This window comes from Capsicum annuum, chromosome 6 (assembly GCF_002878395.1).
Source record: "Capsicum annuum cultivar UCD-10X-F1 chromosome 6, UCD10Xv1.1, whole genome shotgun sequence".
Classification (NCBI taxonomy): Eukaryota; Viridiplantae; Streptophyta; class Magnoliopsida; order Solanales; family Solanaceae; genus Capsicum; species Capsicum annuum.
Genome location: NC_061116.1, coordinates 224,933,027 through 224,952,824, shown reverse-complemented (window position 1 = coordinate 224,952,824; position 19,798 = coordinate 224,933,027). Strand labels below are relative to the sequence as shown.

The 19,798-nt window shown below is 36.9% G+C and overlaps 1 protein-coding gene and 1 non-coding gene across 2 annotated transcripts; one reads left to right on the top strand and one right to left on the bottom strand.

Annotated features, from left to right (window-relative positions):
• The first annotated feature begins 3,775 nt into the window (after positions 1 to 3,775).
• Positions 3,776 to 12,502, top strand: LOC107875405 (eukaryotic translation initiation factor 2 subunit beta). The gene is made up of 10 exons (XM_016722115.2): positions 3,776 to 3,967; positions 4,747 to 4,799; positions 6,155 to 6,263; positions 6,470 to 6,522; positions 6,987 to 7,041; positions 7,119 to 7,207; positions 7,723 to 7,868; positions 8,188 to 8,330; positions 8,492 to 8,577; positions 12,277 to 12,502. The coding sequence occupies exons 2-10, from the start codon at positions 4,761 to 4,763 to the stop codon at positions 12,352 to 12,354; spliced, it is 798 nt and encodes a 265-aa protein (XP_016577601.1). The 5' UTR covers positions 3,776 to 3,967; positions 4,747 to 4,760; the 3' UTR covers positions 12,355 to 12,502.
• Positions 12,503 to 14,731: 2,229 nt separating this feature from the next.
• On the bottom strand, positions 14,732 to 14,804 carry TRNAR-CCU. The gene has a single exon. It is a non-coding gene; the product is annotated as a tRNA-Arg (tRNA).
• Between the last annotated feature and the right edge of the window lie 4,994 nt (positions 14,805 to 19,798).

Genomic DNA, 19,798 nt, shown 5'->3' with positions numbered 1-19,798 from the left:
ATAGCACATTGTTTTGTAATTTAGTTTTATACGTTATATTTAATAAAATGTAAGACAAACTCAATAACTACCAAACTATATTAGTAACATTACAATATAGTGTAAGTAATTGCAAAACATTTCTTCTGAAGATATGTATGTATAATAAAAATAAGGACATTCATAAAATGTGAATTAACATTCAAAAAGTGACATTGTAACCGTTTAACATAAAAAAATTAGTTGTTTCAATGACGACTATTATAAAAAAATTCTACTCTGAAGTAACAAATGCACTTTCATCAATTGTTTAGAGATAACTATTCCTCGGTCGAGGAGGATCCTCATTATCACTCGTGTACCCTTCTTTTGACTTTGTCACTCCGTAATGCCATTGTAATGAAGCATAGTGTGCACATTGAGTTCCAACATCAAACCCACATGAATGGATTTGCTGCCCTTCACTTAATATTTCTGCATAGGCAGACACAAAAACGTCACAGTCCCTGATTTAAAAAAAAACGATGAAGTAACATCCGTTCAATAATTATAACATCGTTATACATGTAGACACGTAATTTTATCCTTTTTCAGAAATATTTTAGACATTTTTATTTTATTTTATTTTATTTTATTTTTATTTTTATTTTATTCACCTTACCATACTTTTGTTTAATTGATAATTTCTCCCAAAAAAAAAAAATTAAAAATAATTAAATACATAGCATCTTTGTTACCTCACTATGCCACCTCAACACCTCACTTTCCATTTTTTATTGGATACATGCAAAAGACACACACCCTACTCATTTTTCCACACACCACTCTCATCTTTCCACATGCCACACACTTATTCACATAAGCTACCAATTATATACTTCCACATATGATAATAAATAAAGAAAAAAAATTAAATAAAAAATATAAAAGAAAAATTCTAAAAGGGAAAAAGAGAGGCTCATTCTTTCATCATCATCTTCTCCAGAATAAAAACAATCACCAAATCATCTTCCTCACAAGAAGAACAAAAAAAAAATGAGGGAGAGAAGAGAGGATAGCGTGAGAGAGAAAAAAAAATTGAGAGAAAAACAGTATCGTGAACAGTGCCGTGAACAGTGTCGTGAACAATGTCGATTTTCAAGTTCGATTGGGTTTACGGAGCTTCAGTTTTGGGTCTCAAATTTTTCAATACGGAGTTGAAATTCGTCATTGTTGAGGTCCTATTAGGAATTCTATAGTCCGGGCTTTCTTGATTTTATTATCAACGAAATCGATCCTTCAAAGGTCCATCTCTCAACTCTACTTTTTTATTATATCGAAGTTGGTTAATATCGTGATTTTGTGGTGCGGTTTTGAATATTTCGAGCAAAATGTTAATTGTTGTTGTGGATATGAATGATTGGTATGCTTAAATATTTGAATCTTCGTTGGGGTATGTGTTGTTGGTTTCGAATTTTGAAAAGTGATTTGATAATCGAACTGGTTTAATAATGTGGTTAAAAATGGATTTGGGGGATGAAATTGAGAAATTGATAAAAAAAAAAGTTGAATTTAGATTAGCTTTGGTTTATTGTTGTTTTGTTTAATTCGTAATGAGCATGAATATTGTTGGAATGTGATAAAATTATGATATGTTGAAATGGATAGGTGATTGTTGGTTCGGGTAGGCAAAAATTTAAGAATAAGTTTTCTTGTTGAATGCTTGAATGTGTAATTTGAGTTGAACGGTTTAAATTTAGTTCTTGCATTTGGAAATGTATTCATTTAATCGAGGAATACCCCGCGATCACTTGTATTTATTCGCCTTGGAATGCCCCGAAGTATTTTGTATTTAGAGGACGTCCGTGATGAAGGCTCGAGGCATCGGATAGCATGGGAGCGTAGTATAAAATTAGTGTAGGGTAGAATAGGATTTACATTTTCGTATTCTTTTTCTATTTTGGACTGTATAATTGGACTGAACATTGTTTTTGAATTTGTGTGCTTGATTGATCGTTTTATTTATGTTTGGTGTTGTTTATACATTCACAGTGTCCAAATTAGCCGATATACTCCACCAAGTGACCGTGGTTGAACCACGAGGGGTGCCTAACACCTTCCTCTTGGTCAACAGAATTCCTTAGCCGGAATCTCTGTTCGCGGATCAGTTTTATAGAGTCAAAATCGTGTTGAAAAAGGATATCCACGGGTGACTTGGCACATCTGATTTATGCTAAGTGGCGACTCTGAGTTTTGAAACTAATGAATCCTTTTTCGAAACAATTTTCATCTTTTGTCACTTTAATAATAAAACCCTTTCAAAACTTAAAAATTAATTCTTTTGGGGAGTGAGAAAAAAAGGGGTCTGACAATACATGTAAAAAAAATTAAATTTACTTAAACGGTTCAATCGATACTTCATGTCCTGGAAAGATAAAATCAGGCCCTAATTACACAACAGTTACACATGTGTGATGATAACTTATACATTTAAAAAATAAATCAGACCATAATTAAACAACAGTTAGACATGTATGAGGGTAACTTATGCATTTAAATAATAGACTGCAGTAATGTATAATGTCATAATACACAATTTCACCTTAAATATGTATGACCTATAAGCTTGTTAGATTGTATAATGTCACCTTTCAAAATAAGTAATGTATAATGACTGATATATTATAACTTATACATTATAATGTAATATTTCATAATGTATAATATCACACTATTAAGTGCAAAACTTTGACTAAAGTAAGAATGTATAATGTCACCTTATACAATATTAAAAAGTGCAAAACTTTGGCTAAAGTAAGAATGTATAATGTCATCTTATACAATATTCAAACATTCACAACGTATAATTCCACTTATTACAAAAACTGTCTCTTTTATGTACACCTTCTTATTGTATAATATAATTGAATATAAAACAGAAGACTAATGTTATACATTAGTCTGATAAATAAAGTAATGTATAATCGTATAATATAAATGTATAATATCAAATATGCCAAGAACAAAACCAACGAAAATATTTGTTCTTGAGCATCTAACTGACTAAATCATAAACTAAAGCTAGGACGAGAATTCATTACTAAATTTATACTATATTGATTAAGCAATCGCAACTATAAACAAGAAATTCAAAGATCTGACTTGTATTATATGAAAAACAACGAAAAAAATCAACTAACAAACTAGAATGGGGTTGCAAAATAAGGTAATTTCATAAAAATCAACATGCAACCAAACAAGAATCCGAATAAGAACTAACAACTTTAAAACAAAAAATACAAAGATCTGACTTTTAATAATTGTAAAAAAAGTGATATTATCGAACTATCACACTGAAATGGATTTGCAAAAGCAATTAATTTCATTAAAAACAAATATGCAACCAAAAATCAAACCAGGTTGTGATTTGGTAAGGTTGAAAAAAAAATTAAAAATTAGTGAATAAAATCAGTATATAAGTTCAATAAATGTTTGATAACTTACAAATTCGTATCATCTAAATATGATAGCTTGAATTTGAGCATGAGAAAGGTATTCAATAATGGAGTAATAATGGGTTGTTTAATGGAAGAAAAAAGTGAGCAAATATGGTAAAGAGAGAGAAAGCAAAAAATTGTTAAATGGGAGGAAAAAGGGAACAAATATGGGAAAGAGAGAGAAAGTAAAGAATTGAGAAATAAAAAAGTAGGGGATTTTAGTTATAACCTTGAGATTTATGTAATTACTTTGTCAATATGGGATTTATTGTTATAATGTAAAGTTATAAATTTTAGATTTTCTTTCGAAGGACTAAAACAGTGGGCTACATGTAGGGAATAACAGCCTTGCGGCCCAAGTAACTACCTTGCAGCCCAATTAGTAGCCCAAAACCGAGCCCTATAATAAGGGCAATTACAGCGCTACTCTCGCTAGTGTATCCCAATACAAAGAAAAAAGGGACTTGGCATTTCCATCGGCCGCGACGATAAACGAATCATACCATTGAAAGGTTAGCTTTACATCTTATTTTTTTCTTATTTACAGACAATAATACATTGATATTCTGTTTTTACAATTTTGTGTGGATTTGCTGGAACAAGGTTAATTTAGGGAGCGATTTTCACGATTTTCTCCATTTTTAGCTGATTTCGATGGTTTGATTTTTTTTTTAAATGTATTTTTAAGCACCTAGAAAAGCTAGTTAGAAGGATTTAGGGTTTATATTACGCGAGTAATATTATCACATTAAATTTAGCTGAAACAAGGTAAATCTCTGGTTGTTACGATTGCCTCCATTTTTGTGGTTTGAATGAGCTTTTATGTAAGTTGAAGTATCTAGATAAACTAGTTAGATGAGTTTAGGGATCATGTAATAGTAATAATACACATTAAATTTACCTGAAACAAGGTAAATCTCTGGAGCTATTTTTGCGATTTTCTCTATTTTTTGAGGATTGCGAGTGTTTGACTGAGTTTTTATGTATTTTTGAGCATCTAGAAAAGCTAATTAGATGAATTTATGATTGAGGATTGCGATTGTTTGGATGAGTTATTATGTATTTTAAGCATCATTTACAAAAGCTAGTCAAAAGGATTTAGTGTTTTGTGCTAGTAACAATACATATTACATTCATGTTTCGTTTTTTTCTGCCTATGTAAATTTATTAAATTTCCGGACCAGATTGAGAATTGAGATAGTTTGAAGTTGATATTGTACTCTTTAGCATTCAGAGAAGTTACACATCCAGATATATGTGTTCACTAATTTGTTGATTTGTATTGGTTTAGATCTTAGTGCAATCATGGCTGACGAAGAGAATCAAAACGAGCTGGTGGCTGATGTAAGTTCTGCTTTTCCTCTGTCTGCATTCCTCTTTTAGAGTATTGTTGTTTGAAGTTTCTGTATTTTCTATATCTCTTTGTATCATCTCTTGGTAAGGCCTTTTTGTTTGTGCGTTGTCCGACTATGAGAGTAATAATTCCTGCCTTTAGGGTACTATGCTGCTTGAATACTTCTTAAAGAGTTTTAACCAACAAAAAGGCACGTGAAATAAGAAGACCTAATTAAAGATTGAGTTTCTATTTTTGGAAGAATGCTCTCACAATTTTAGAAGGCAAGCAATAATTGGGAAATATTTATATTCTAGTTGTCAGGACGAAGTGCTTATTTTTTCATAAGTCTGTTGTTAACAGTTGTATGAAATCATCTTCTAACTTTGTCTCCTTTGGCTTCTTTATTTAACTTGTAAAAGTGGCAAGACATAGATATATCAACGTTCTTTGTTGGTTGTAATTATGTGGACAAGGGGAGTTAGGATATCATCAATAAATATTTTTGTATAATAGGAGTTCCTGTTCCTGTTGCAAATCAATCCTGAGGAAAACTGACTACAATGACCTTGAAGAGAATATAAATAAAAGTAGAAACTGAAGCATACTTCCCGACTGTGTTGCTTGGACTCTTCAAAAGTGTCAATGGGAGTGTGTGTTGTATTCTCCAAAAGTAGTGTATTTTTGGAGAATCCGACACGAGTGCTCCATCAAAAGTGAAGAGTATGCGCAACTTAGCTTCCTGAGATGGGCTTTTTTCCTCTCTTATCTAGTGGAATGTAACACGTAGCAGAAAGCTTTTCTATTCATAGTTCATTTTAGAGGTGATAGTTGGGCTGGAAGGCAATGGTGGAAATGAAAGATGCAAGTGAGCTCATCCAGCATCAGAGAGCAATAAAATATCATGTGATATGCACAAGGAATATTTTTCATTAGGTTCGGATGGTTCTTGACAACACCAAATGTGAAGGCAGATGCTTAAAAGAAATTGCAGTGGTTAAATTTATTAAACAGTTACAGATACTGATCCCCTAATAATAGTAAAGATAGACAATTTAATATTAGCAGTTCACTGGCATCAGAACAATCACAATTCTCTACACACTCTAACTTGGCGAATTGGTCTTTAAATATGCATGCCTCAATAGAAGTACCTGAGTGAAAATGACGGATGCTTAATTCAATCATACACGGATCTTTCTTCCTTTTTGAACATTCTGATAGCTTGGATTTTGTTAATAGTATCATGAAATACACAATTTAATGTTAACCGTTCGCGTCATACAGGAGAACATAGGATTTACTTGTAACCTAAGTTGTGTTGGTTGGTTTCATTATCTTTTCCCCTCTTGCTGCATATTTGCAGATAGCACCTTTTGATCCTACAAAAAAGAAGAAAAAGAAGAAGGTTGTAATTCAAGATCCTGCAGATGACTCTGTTGATAGCTTGGCTGAAAAAACTGAGAATTTAACTGGTACGTTAGTTGTAAAACCTGGTTTCACCGAACTTTTTCCATAATCTCAAGGGAGGTGGTAGTGTATAGTCGCCTATTGAGCCTCATGCTCCCTCCCTGAAACCCGGCGCACACTCTCGTACATGCACACACCCTCCTAAGATAAAGACTACTGAAGAACATTTTAAACTTGAATGTGATCTCTCTCATTTGTTTTGCTTATGCAGTTTCTGAGGGCCTTGAGGCTACGTTTTCTGGTAAAAAGAAGAAGAAGAAGCCGGTTAGTTTTGTTCAATTTCACATGGAGTTTTTTTGATTGAATTATCAGTGAATACCTTGCAACCGCATCTATTTTCTGGCACCAATCCCTCCTGGAAGAGGACACTGGAGGACTGAATGGTGCGATATAACATATATTTTTACACGGAGAGGGAACAAAAAAAAGGGTGGGAGTGGAGAGATGACTAAGGGAAGTTTGAGGAGGTAGGGAAAAGAAAGACAATTGTTTTATTTCTTTCTTCTGTACCCCAAGAAACCCATTTTTCGTAACCCCCCCCCTCCGGACCTAAACATGGACAGTTTTATTATTGGATTTCATGAGGATTAAAGTGCCACAGAAATAGTCAAAGGCTTATTCGTAGCACCTCAAAATGTTTCAATGAGATTCAATTGATATAGGGTATTAGGAGTATTTTCTTGAGATCCACGTCATGACCCATCGCAAGCCATTTTAAAATTGTGCAGGCACACACTGATCTCCTGAGTGATGAAAAGGAAAGCATTGTCGAGGATGCGGATGGTGAGATGTTCGATTTTCAGCTTTGTTGAGTTTAATTGTGGTTATACTTGAGATAATAACCTGCTCTGTTCTTATAGATCACCCTGAAGAAGATGAAGAAGCTGGAGAAATTGTCCTGCAGCAGTTACCTTGGGAGGGAACTGATCGAGATTATGAATATGAGGAGGTACTTTCTTAATTGTTCGTATTTTCTGCATATACCTGCTAAGAGACACTTTTAGAATGCACTAGATTGTCCAATTTAGTAGATAGCTGGTCCAGACATGAACTTGAACTGAGTAATAATGCATAACTACCAACCTCCCAGAACCAGTGTATGAATAGAAACCTTGTGTAGTTGTGAAACCAAGGAGCCTAAGTTTCGAAAAGTTGTCAAATGTTTGGTACTTTGACAGTTATCTTATGCCTATGTTAAACGTTTTGATGTATAACTCAACACCGTAAGACAAGCTATGCTTAAGGTCAGTATCGTTTGTATACAGTTCTAATATAGGAATCTGTGCTAAGACTAGGAGTATATCTAAGAGGGGATGTCCATTGTACTTCTTCATGCAAAGCTTGCCTACTTGATTTGCTATACAGAACTATTGGCATCGGTCTGATCGTCGTTTCCCGATGCACCCTACTGGTTTGCTTTTAGGCTCTTTGTTGATGACAATTGATTTTGCTTTCGTTTTGCAGCTTCTGGGCAGAGTATTCAATATTCTACGTGAGAATAACCCTGAGCTTGCTGGAGATAGGCGAAGGACAGTTATGAGGCCACCTCAAGTTCTTCGTGAAGGCACAAAGAAAACTGTGTTTGTGAATTTTATGGATCTTTGCAAGACGTAAGCTTCTTTTTTTTTTTTCCACTTGGTTCTCTTTCCTTGTAACCTTTGCATCATTTTCTATCGTCCACTTGTCGTTTTCCATTCAATGTTTTATGTTCAGTATCATGGATGTGTGTTTTTATTTGTGTTGACAAAATGCCTCATATGCGAATTGCTTTATTAGCTGACAACTTGTAGAGAATATTTGCACCAGTACTGTAGTATTTTCTTGTCTTTCGAAAGTGGAAATGAAAACTTGGAGCACCACTGTAATATCTTATCTTTCTGAATGTTTTATCCTCATTGCACTACTTGAATAATTCTTCCTTATTTATAGGATGCATAGGCAGCCTGAGCATGTTATGACTTTCTTGCTGGCTGAAATGGGGACTAGTGGGTCACTTGATGGGCAGCAAAGATTGGTTATCAAGGGAAGATTTGCTCCTAAAAATTTCGAAGGAATCCTCCGGCGATATGTCAGTAAGTTCCTGTTGCCGATCCCTGATCTATACGTAGGCTGCAGGCTGCAACTTTTCAGAGACGACATTTTTTCTTTTTTACTTATTAATTAGTGCTGTGTTATGCATTTTTGCATCCTACAATATAACAGCTCTTTCTTGTCAACTTTCTTTTGCTTTCAGATGAGTATGTCATTTGCAATGGCTGTAAAAGTCCAGATACTATCCTCACAAAGGAGAACCGTCTTTTCTTCCTCAGATGTGAAAAGGTATTTTTATAATAAGATGCGATATCCATTTATTATCTGTATTCAACCTTAACAACTTTAACAACTGTGAATGTAAAAAGCATATCTTTGTATTTTTTTCTCCAATTTTCTTCCATCAGTCAAATAGAGATAATAATCTATGTGGCCGATGATTGTGTAGGTATTTTTTTAGGTTCTTGTTCCCTTTGAAACCATGGGATACACTGATACAGGATGAGTGAGGCCTTCCATTTATCTTAATTTATATTGGGTTGCTTTTCTTGAATGAATTGTTTATGCTTTTGATCATGTGATATCTGAGGGTTGGGACTTAGAATATAGGGACCCTTCAGGGTAAGTCCATAGAGCTTGTGAAGATTCTTAGGAAGAGGAGGATCAACATTGCGTGTGTTCAAGAGACCAAGTGGGTAGGGTCTAAGGCTAGGGATGTGGATGGTTACAAGCTGTGGTACTCTGGGAGCGACAGGCGTAGGAATGGAGTTGGCATCTTAGTAGATGAAGAGCTTAGAGGTCAGGTAGTGGAGGTGAAGAGGATCAACGATAGGTTGATGACTATTAAGTTGGTTGTTCGGGGGTTTACCCTGAACGTGTGTAGTGCTTATGCGCCGCAAGTGGGATCGGAGGGGCAGGAGAAGATGCGGTTTTGGGAGGCTTTGGAGGAGGTGGTGAGAGGCGTGCCTAGTTCGGAGAAGATTGTTGTAGCAGGGGATTTCAACGGGCACATCGGGGCGCTACCGGGAGGCTTTGGTGACGTGCATGGTGGTTTTGGTTTTGGGGAGAGAAATGACGAGGGGGCGACCCTACTGGAGTTTGCGAGGGCCTTTGGGCTGGTGGTGGTGAACTCGGGCTTCCCGAAGAAGGACGAGCACCTGATCACCTTTCGAAGGACTCAGATTGACTTTTTGTTGCTTAGGAAAGGGGATAGGGCGTTGTGTAAGGACTGTAAAGTCATCCCGAGTGAGAATCTTTCGACCCAGCATAGGCTCTTGGTTATGGATTTGGGTATAAAGAAGAATAGAAAGAGTAGGACTAAGGAGTGTAGACTGAGAATTAAGTGGGGCGGCCTGACGCCAGTAAATGCGTGGGAGATAGGGGAGAGGTTGGCGGGAATGGGGGTGTGGGAGTGTAGGGGGGACGTGGATAGTATGTGGGACAGGGCGGCAAGATGCATCAGGGAGAATGCAAGTGAGGTGTTGGGTGTTTCTAGGGGCCGGGCCGGGCACCGTCGGGGGGATTGGTGGTGGAATGAAGAGGTGGAGAAGAAAGTGGGGACCAAGAAAGGGGCGTATGCTAAGTTGGTGGAAAGTAAGGACGAAGAGGAGAAGCGGGTAAACAGGAAAGAGTACAAGCTAGCGAGGAAGGAAGCGAAGTCAGCAGTCACGGCAGCTAAGACGGCTGCTTTTGAGAGCTTGTATGCAGGGTTACAGGAGAAGGGAGGGGAGAAAAAGTTGTTTAGACTCGCTAAGGCTAGGGAGAGGAGGGGTCGTGACCTCGATCAGGTGAGGTGCATTAAGGGGGAGGACGGTAGAGTGTTGGTGAAGGACGGCCACATTAAGAAGAGATGGCAGTCGTATTTTCATAGGCTCTTGAATGACGAATGGGATAGAGCTATTGTGTTAGGGGAACTGGAGCACTCAGAGGAGTGTCGGGATTTTAGCTATTGTAGACGTTTTAAGGTAGAAGAGGTTAGACAGGCTGTCCGCAGGATGCGAAGGGGTAGGGCGACGGGGCCGGATGAGATACCGATGGAGTTTTGGAAGTTCGTTGGAGAGGCTGGTGTAAGGTGGTTGACTGGATTGTTTAATGAAATCTTCAGGACGGCAAAGATGCCCGAGGCGTGGAGGTGGAGTACCATGGTCCCTCTCTATAAGAATAAGGGGGACATTCAGAGTTGCAATAACTATAGGGGGATTAAGTTATTGAGTCACTCTATGAAGATCTGGGAGAGAGTGGTCGAGGTGAGGCTGAGACGAATAGTGTCTATTTCGGAAAACCAGTTCGGATTTATGCCCGGCCGCTCGACGACGGAGGCAATCCACCTGGTGCGGAGGTTGGTGGAGCAGTATAGGGAGCGGAAGAAGGATCTGCACATGGTGTTTATCGATCTGGAGAAGGCATACGACAAAGTCCCCAGAGAGGTGCTTTGGAGATGCTTGGAGGTGAGTGGAGTACCGCTGGCATTTACCAGAGTAATTAAGGATATATATGATGGAGCGAAAACCCAGGTGAGGACGGCGGGAGGAGACTCAGAGCATTTCACTGTCCTGACAGGATTGCATCAGGGATCTACTCTTAGTCCCTTTTTGTTTGCTTTGGTGATGGATGTGTTGACGCGGCGCATTCAAGGGGAGGTGCCGTGGTGTATGCTTTTTGCAGACGATGTAGTTCTGATAGATGAGACTCGAGGGGGTGTGAATGACAAATTAGAGGTGTGGAGGCAAACTCTTGAGTCTAAAGGGTTCAGGGTGAGCAGAAGCAAGACAGAGTATGTGGAATGCAAGTTTAATGACGTGAGGCAGGAGAATGAGGTAGTAGTGAAGCTGGAAGCACAGGAGGTATGTAAGAGGGATAAGTTCAAGTATCTTGGGTCCGTGATCCAGAGTAACGGTGAGATTGACGAGGATGTCTCGCACCGTATTGGGGCGGGATGGATGAAGTGGAAACTCGCGTCGGGGGTGCTGTGTGATAAGAAGGTGCCGCCCAAGCTTAAAGGCAAATTCTACAGGGTGGTAGTCCGTCCGGCCTTGTTGTATGGAGCGGAGTGTTGGCCAGTTAAGAACTCCCACATCCAAAAAATGAAGGTGGCAGAAATGCGGATGTTGCGCTGGATGTGTGGACTGACTAGAGGGGATAGAGTTCAGAATGAGACTATCCAGGAGAAGGTTGGTGTGACTTCAGTGGAGTGCAAGATGCGGGAAGCACGATTGAGATGGTTCGGACACGTGAAGAGGAGGGGCATGGATGCCCCTGTCTGTAGGTGTGAGAGGCTAGCGTTGGATGGTTTTAGGCGGGGTAGGGGTAGGCCGAAGAAGTACTGGGGCGAGGTGATTAGGCGGGACATGGAACAGTTACAGCTCACCGAGGACATGACCCTAGATAGGAAGGTCTGGAGGGCGCGAATTTCGGCAGAGGATTAGGGCCAGTTTGGGTCGCTAGTGTAGGGAATTACTTGGTGGGGGTTTTATTCCTGTTATGATTCCGTCTTCCGTGTTCCATGTTTTATTACGAATCTGTGTGCTTTCCTCTGCTTTCCTCTGTTTTATATTACTTATGGGTGCCGTATTTATGTTATGTAATCTGCTTCTGTGCTTTACTATGTATTTGTGTGGTATCTCGTGTCTTGAGCCGGGGGTCCATCGGAAACAACCTTTCTACTTCATCAGAGGTAGAGGTATGGACTGCGTACATCTTACCCCCCCAGACCCCACTAGGTGGGAATACACTGGGTTTGTTGTTGTTGTTGTTGTTGCCTCAAGAATGCTCAAGTATTCCCATCTCTCTAACCAATCAAAATAAACAAGAAAGACTGCTGTAGTGTGAAATAGTGGTGAATAATGTCTCCGTTCTTTTTACCTCAAAAAGGAGGGTAGGAAAATGACTGCTTTCTTATTTTCAAAGGAAAGGGTAAATGGAAAAGAAGTTGGGATTATATTGTTTATTTCTCATGCAAAGTCGTTTTGGCTGTTTATTTTCTTGCAGTGTGGGTCCGGAAGATCAGTGGCTCCCATCAAGGCTGGTTTCGTTGCTCGTGTTGGCCGTCGTAAAGCTGGGACCTGATTTGGACTTGGGGGTTGTTAGTTGGACAATATTTTCTCATAAAAGAGTATGTTGGAGTTTTGTATGTTTTGTTTTCTGTTTAACCTGAGGGAACATATCGACATTTGGTGCTACTTTGCTTTATGAAGAGAGTTAATATTTAACTTGATGTGATGTATCTTGTGTCTCGAGCCGGGAGTCTATCGGAAACAGTCTTTCTACTTCTTTAGAGGTAGAGGTATGGACTGCGTACATCTTACCCTTCTCAGACCTCACTATGTGGGAATACACTGGGTTTGTTGTTGTTGTTGTTGATGTATCTTGTGTATTTCTATAGATCTGGCTATACTTTTGTTTTCAGGCCTGTTCTTGCTGCACCTGCAAGGGCTGAAAGTGGTTATAGTCTTCTCTCGTGAGACAAGTTAGTTCTGCTAGTGAAAAATATTTATTTTTATTGAAAGGTAATGAGGATATTGTTATTTATTTTGTGCATATGCCAGTAAAGCTGGTGAAGTGCAGCAGATAGCCACGAAATCTTAGGAGTGATGTGCATCCAAAGGGTCCCTTAGACATCAAAAGATTGGATAATGAAATTGCGAAACATTAATTTGAATGGAATTAGTATGAATAAACGATCCATGAATTTGTCTTGGCTAAATCTTCAGTTTCTTGCAAGGAAGAAAAATATTGTTCAAATAAGTTACACAAGTAATGAACTAAGGGACTACCCCGAGCCCCGGCCAATATGAGGGAGAGATGACCTTGCTGCACTGAAGTTTACACGTTTCATAATATACTTTATACTAAATATATCCTGCAAGTAGCATTGTTAGATTTGAGAAATTTATTATATGGTCAGAAAGTTGAACCCCATTGCATTGTTAGATTTGAGAAATTTATTATATGGTCAAAAAGTTGAACCCCATCTTTTCTCACAGAAGATGAAAAGTAATCAGTTGGTTGCATGATTCAAGTATGCAACCATGTCATCTCTGACTCCCTTTTTCCTGTTTTCAATTTGGAAAACAGTCGTAGTTGTGGATGCCAGGACTTTCACCACTGTGATTTTCCTGTGACTGAAGGAAAATGAGCATATCCTGTTTGTAATGCTAGTAGAAAATCAAATTAAACTAGGATTACATTCATCTCTTCTTGCCAAATATATACTAAAATCCGGCTCCTCTCCTTTTGCATTGCACGAAAGGACTTCTTCAAAACCATCACCGATTCTTTTGGCAGAATGTATGTAAGAAGTTTTGATAGAAATTATATGTATCCCGATATCATATAATTGGCTCTCTCAATCTTCAAAAACACTTGTACTTGAAAACATTGCACTCCTTCTCATTGTATCCTGGTTAGCCAATTTCATCATTATCTCAAAATTGCATTTAACTCCTTCAGATTAATAGTTGGCTTTATTTCAACAAACCCACCGGGGTAGTCATGGAATTCAAAACCATAGGATTGACGAATTTGAGTGTCGTATCTACCGAGAAGCTGATCGATAGCAGGGCGTTGTTCCTTAGTAGTGCCGGCAGGATAGCCATCAAATTATTGAAGATTCAGATGCAGAATATCATTTGCTAAAAAGGTCGAAATGTATGATCAAAGGAGACAAACAATTAATAAACCTTGTTGAGAAATGCTACCGCATACACTGTTCGTTGGCTGAGCGCTATGAACACGAGACAGGAGAGCTCATGAAGAACATTCCTAATTCAGATCTTATTCGATCATAAGGCTCCAATAATGTTAATCCCAGTACCTAAATTCCATAGCTCTAAGCAGCTAAATGTTCATTTAAAAGGAGGGCTACGTGATCTTCAATCACAAGGTTATATAATGAACCTCCCAATATATACCACCTCCGCCTCCTTTGCCTGCACCTGGCCGGTTCGGGGTCTAAGCAACTGAAACGCGGAGTAATTATCAATGCAAAGCAAAAACTGATGCACCTCCTGCTCCACTTGCTTCTGCAAAAAGTTTTTCAAGATACAAGTGTGAACCAGAATTAAAGTAGATTTATTTATATAAGAACAAGGGTGTCATCCAGAGTTGCACCAACCATGGGGTATTAAAGTCGTTGAGTCACACGATGAAGAGTTGGGAGAGAGTGGTCGAGCGGAGGTTGAGGAGGATAGTGTCTATTTCGGAGAATCAGTTTAGATTTATGCCCGGACGCTCGACGACGGAGACAATTCATCTGGTGGAGCAGTATAGAGAAGAGTTGCAACATGAGGGGACTGATGATGAGTTGGAGGCTGAGGTATGTGTAAAACCTCAATCAAAATTCATGAAAATTTCCATAAATATATATATTTCTTCTTTTTAACATGTTGAAATAATTTGCATGACTTGACCAAAATATATTGTTGTAATTCCATTATAAATGCCGCGCGCCAGGTAGGGGTCGAACCTACGACCTTCTGCTTAGGAAACAGACGCTCTATCCACTGAGCTACAAGCGCTTCTTTGCTTGTAGGTCGGTTCGTAATATAATTCAACTTGATGCACACGCATATCTCGAGAGCTAACAAAAGTTCTGTGTGTGGGGTCCCGGCGTGGCGGGGTGGGATGGTCAACATATATCTTACTCATCCCATTTTAATTTATGTGAATCTATTTAATTGAGCACAAAATTTAAAAAGCAAAAAGAAAAAAAGGGATTTTTAAAATTTGAGATTTTACGCATGCAATGATCTCTTCTTATTGAGGTTAAAATGAAAAAAGGTCACATGCATATATCTACTATAAATCAGTCATCACCAGAAGAAGAAAAAAAATAAGTGAATCTTATTAGTTTACAAGTTCAATTGCACTGATTATTTGTTGTGAGGGATACGAGATCGAGATTACTTGATAAATGACTTGCCTTACTGTATACTCTACAATAACAATATCTCATCAATCTTAGCAAGTAAAAATTTGAAGCAAAAATACACACCAAAAAAGTGCAATTTAAGATTAAATATGTATGCTTGTTAGTACTTTATAGTATTACTTGCACTTTTTTTGTTTTGGTTAGAAATGGCACAAAAGGATGTTGAAACTCATTGAAGGCGATACAAATGAACATGATAAAAGGGTCGAAATGCATTATTGAACCTTGTTGAAGAAATGTCCGTCGTGTACCGTTCATTGGCGGCGCGTTACCGTGACACAAAAGATCAGGTTCTCAAAACCAACCTTCAATCCCAAAAAATTAGCTCAGCTGGCTCTCAAGCAACTACTCCATTATTAATAACTATCTATCATTATCAGAATAACATGATTCAGTCATCACGAGCAGTAGATATACTTGCGTTAAGAGGCCTTTGCTCTAGTGATGGTGATTCCTACTTCGATATTGTTGAAGACCTAGCTCAAGAGATAAAGAAATAGACCTTGAATCTAACTCAACCTCAGAAGCTAGCTCGTGAGGGGAGAATTGCTTAAGTCATCCCTTTCCGATATGAGATACTTAACAGATGATGATGATGATAATGGACCGGAGTTTGACCATGTTATTGAGGACATATATCGAAAAGATCCAGCAGAGTAATTTGTTGTGACTCTGCGAGGTAATACAATCATATTTGAAGAACTATAGCACTGAAACAAATAATCGGTGCCTATCATTAGACAAGGCGCTTCATTGATTCATAAGAAAAGAGTCGTTGGCTTATTGTGGAGAACAGCAAAGTGATCGATCTGTTGGAGAACAACAACGCGGAAGAATTGATGAATGAAAGAAGCCTTCTTACCTCGTTTTAAATAGAGATTTGGATTGAACAAAAATACAGGTAATTGGACCTGATAAATGACTCATTACTGATGAGAGACTTGAGAGTAGCCTGTCTATATATATATGCTCTACAATAACAATAACCGTGCCTCATCAATCCAAGCAAGTACAAATTTTGAAAAAGAAAAACACAGAGTGCAATTTAAGATTAAATATGTATATGCTTATTACTACTTTATATTATTACTTTAATTTCACTGTTTTTTTCTTTTTCTTTTAGCAACGTCACAACATGTGAGAAGGATGTTGAAACTCATTGAAGGTGATACAGATGCATCTGATTAAAAGGGTCGAAAAATTATTATCTGAAGAGACTCGAATTAGTCAGCCTCGTTGAGGAAATGTACGTAAGGTATCACGACACAAGAGATGAGCTTCAGATCAAAACCAATGTTCAATCCCAAAAGATTAGCTCAGCTGGCTCTATGCAACTACTACATAGTAATCACGATCAGAATATAACATACATGATTCATTCAACACGAGCAGCGGACAATGATGATGATGTTAATAGTTTGACCGAATCCTTTTGATATGATTGAGGACACACTTCAAAAAGAGCCAGAAGAGAAATGAAGAAATTTATCACCAAATTATCATGAGGAATTTAAAGACATTAACTTTTCAGACTAGGATGAAGAATTTCAAGGACTGAAAAAATCAATTTCTTCATGAAAGGCATGCAGGCGGGCAAGTCCTTATTAGAAGAAAACATGGAGCTTCACTCCGCGCGCCAGGAATGATCATATTTGAATAATCATACCAAGTGCATTGCATTTTTTTCTTTTTTCTTTTTTTTTTCCCTTGCTTAACATTTCATGTCCTTGGGTGTTTTGTTCCCAATTGCATACTTAACATTCCCTGACCTATATTTGAAATATCATTATTCAAGAAATAAGGTTTTAAATGCTACCATATTTGATGTGGTTGTTAGCTAGCATGTTGAGTTTCAATGCTTGAATGCACAACAAAGTTGTAAGGACAATCAAATTGATCTAATGAACAAGCATTTTCAGAAAAAAAAAAAAAATGCCTTCACTCCCAAAACTTAGTTTTCTGCTCTTTTGTTTCAGAACTCTTTAACTCTCTAAGTTTCATTTTGTTTCAATGCTACACTTGAACTTAACTAGAAAATGTTGTATCTAAGGTTCGATCGATTTTACATATTATTGATTTTCGGTTTTTAAATATGCTAAACTAATAACCAAATCAGTAAGATATTTTTTATCGGTTTTCGGTTTATCGATTTTTAGTCCTTAACGGTTCGGTTTTCGATTTAACCAATAAGAAAATACTCATAAAATAGAAATAGTAGTAACTAACATGAAAAAAAATCAAATCTTAGTTGCAAACAAAAATCCTATATAATGTGTTTTAATTTACAATAATTTTAAAGTTTGAACTAAATGTTATTAGGAGAAATTAAGAGTTTGTGTAATTGAAATAATATGTTTGTTAATTTGCAGAAATTAAAGAGAAATATCTAATAAGTCATATATATATTCTTATTGGGTTATCGGTTTACCCAATAACTCAATAAGAAGAAATCGAACCGAACCAATAATCCAATAATTTTTTAAAAATAAACCGTTAACCCAATAACATTTTTATCAGTCGGTCGATTTTTGCACACCCCTAGTTGTATCATCGAAAAGTTAAGCCGATGAATGTTGTAATTCCATAGAATAAAGTGACGCGCCAGGTAGGGGTCGAACCGAACCAATAACCCAATAATTTTTTTTAAAAAAATCGTTAATCCAATAACATTTTTATTGGTTCGGTTTTTGCACACCCCTCCCTAGTTGTATCATCCAGGTAGGGGTCGAACCGAACCAATAACCCAATAACACCCAAGACGATGAATGTTGAATGTAGTAAAATTCCATAGAATAAAGAGTGACGCGAAAGGTAGGAGTCGAACCTACGACTTTCTGCTTAGGAAACAGACACTCTATCCACTGAGCTACAGGCGCTTCTTTGCTACATTTTGGGAGGTTTAGATAATTGGACAATCCAATCACATATTCAACAATTGTATTTCTTTCTTGCTTTAGCATTTTGTTTTCTTTTGGGTTTTGGCAAACTTTTTTTTTTTTGGTCCAAATAGCCTGCTTATGTTGTATTTTACATTTAAAGCTAATTTGGTACGCGGGATAAAATAGAATATTTTAGGATCAAGTTTGAGGTGATAAATTTGTATAGTCGATCAAAGACAGTATAAATACAATCCAATTTGAGATTATTTTAACTCATTAAACATGAGAGATAAAATAGTTTATTTACTGTGTTTTATATCATCTAAATCAGCTGATTAGAAGGCTTCTATATGTGGAGCCAACTTTTATTCTAAATACATATGTTGCTTAAAAGTATATTTGACTATTCGAGGGATTATTTTAAACCTATCCTCAAACATAAAAGCATTTTTTGTTATTTTATTACACATTTTAGGTAGAGTTTTAGCAATATTTTGACGAAATTACTTATGTGAAAGATGAGTCAAAGCTAAATGACTTTTCACTAATGAACACAAGCTAGATGACTGCTCATAAATTTTGCTCTAAAAATGAATGTAAAAGTTCATTTATAATTACACAGAGTATGGGCTTAATTAAGCTAATTGAAGCGTGCAAGCAGAAAAAGATTTTTATCATTTAAGTACTATTTTAGTCCAGATTTATTCGGTCCAAAAGATTCAATGTGTCTGAACAAAGTTACTCACGAAAAATGGAAAAGAAGGAGAAATTATTTATACAAATATTAGGCCTTTTGAGGGAAAAAAAAAATGTAAATTCACATCATATTCATTTGATCTCACTCGCCCATATTCATATCTACTCAAACATGTGAAAAATGCGTGTCAACCCTTTATGAACTTTAAAATGACTTGGGTTAGTAAACTCATACAAATCGTCGGTCGAATTCACTAACTACTTTATCTCGCATTGAATTCATGTGGGTGTACCAGTGTTGTCAAAGGCGCACATAAGTCTCGAAGTAAGACTCAAAATATGTTGAGTGCTCGTCTCGCTTAATGTGCAGCTTAGGTTCTAATTTCTAATACATACTTTTCCTATACGAAGGCTAAACAATTGATATTTCATTTTATAAAAAAAAAATAAAAAATTTATTCATATATTTTTCATTCATACTTATATTAAAATGTTGTGTAATTCCTGGGAATTGACCCTTGATCGCATGGATGAAAGTGTGAGTGTCAACCAACACACCAAGATGCACTATCTATCAACTTTGGGTGTACTATAGTATATATATAGACACAATTTTTTTCGACTCCACTACACGTGGGTCCACCTCCGGTTGTAGGTGCAGTTCATGGTTTGAACTTTGAACATTTCGTGTCCTCTTTTGTACTTTATAATATAATTTATACATGGTTTGAAAAATTCTAGCCATTACTCGACTAGTTAATAAACTACTAATACCAAATGTTATTGGTCATATGGTTTAAATATTCTTTTTCCATATTAGTTGGTGGATGGTTTTCTGATGGCGACACATTTATAGCTGAACAGTAATTTAGTTTAATAGGTTACAAGTATTCTTTTCGTTTTATTTTATTTGGGTTATGTTAATTTGATACTATAATAATAATAATATATTCAAAATATTTCAGAAAAGAGGAAATACACCCGGTTGATATTTGATACTTCGCTT

Coding starts and splice junctions, on each gene's coding strand:
- LOC107875405 (XM_016722115.2), top strand. CDS start 4,761: ATGGCTGACGAAGAGAATCAAAACGAGCTGGTGGCTGAT. Junction 8,331..8,491: donor AATCCTCCGGCGATATGTCA/GTAAGTTCCTGT, acceptor TTTTGCTTTCAG/ATGAGTATGTCATTTGCAAT. Junction 8,578..12,276: donor TCTTCCTCAGATGTGAAAAG/GTATTTTTATAA, acceptor ATTTTCTTGCAG/TGTGGGTCCGGAAGATCAGT.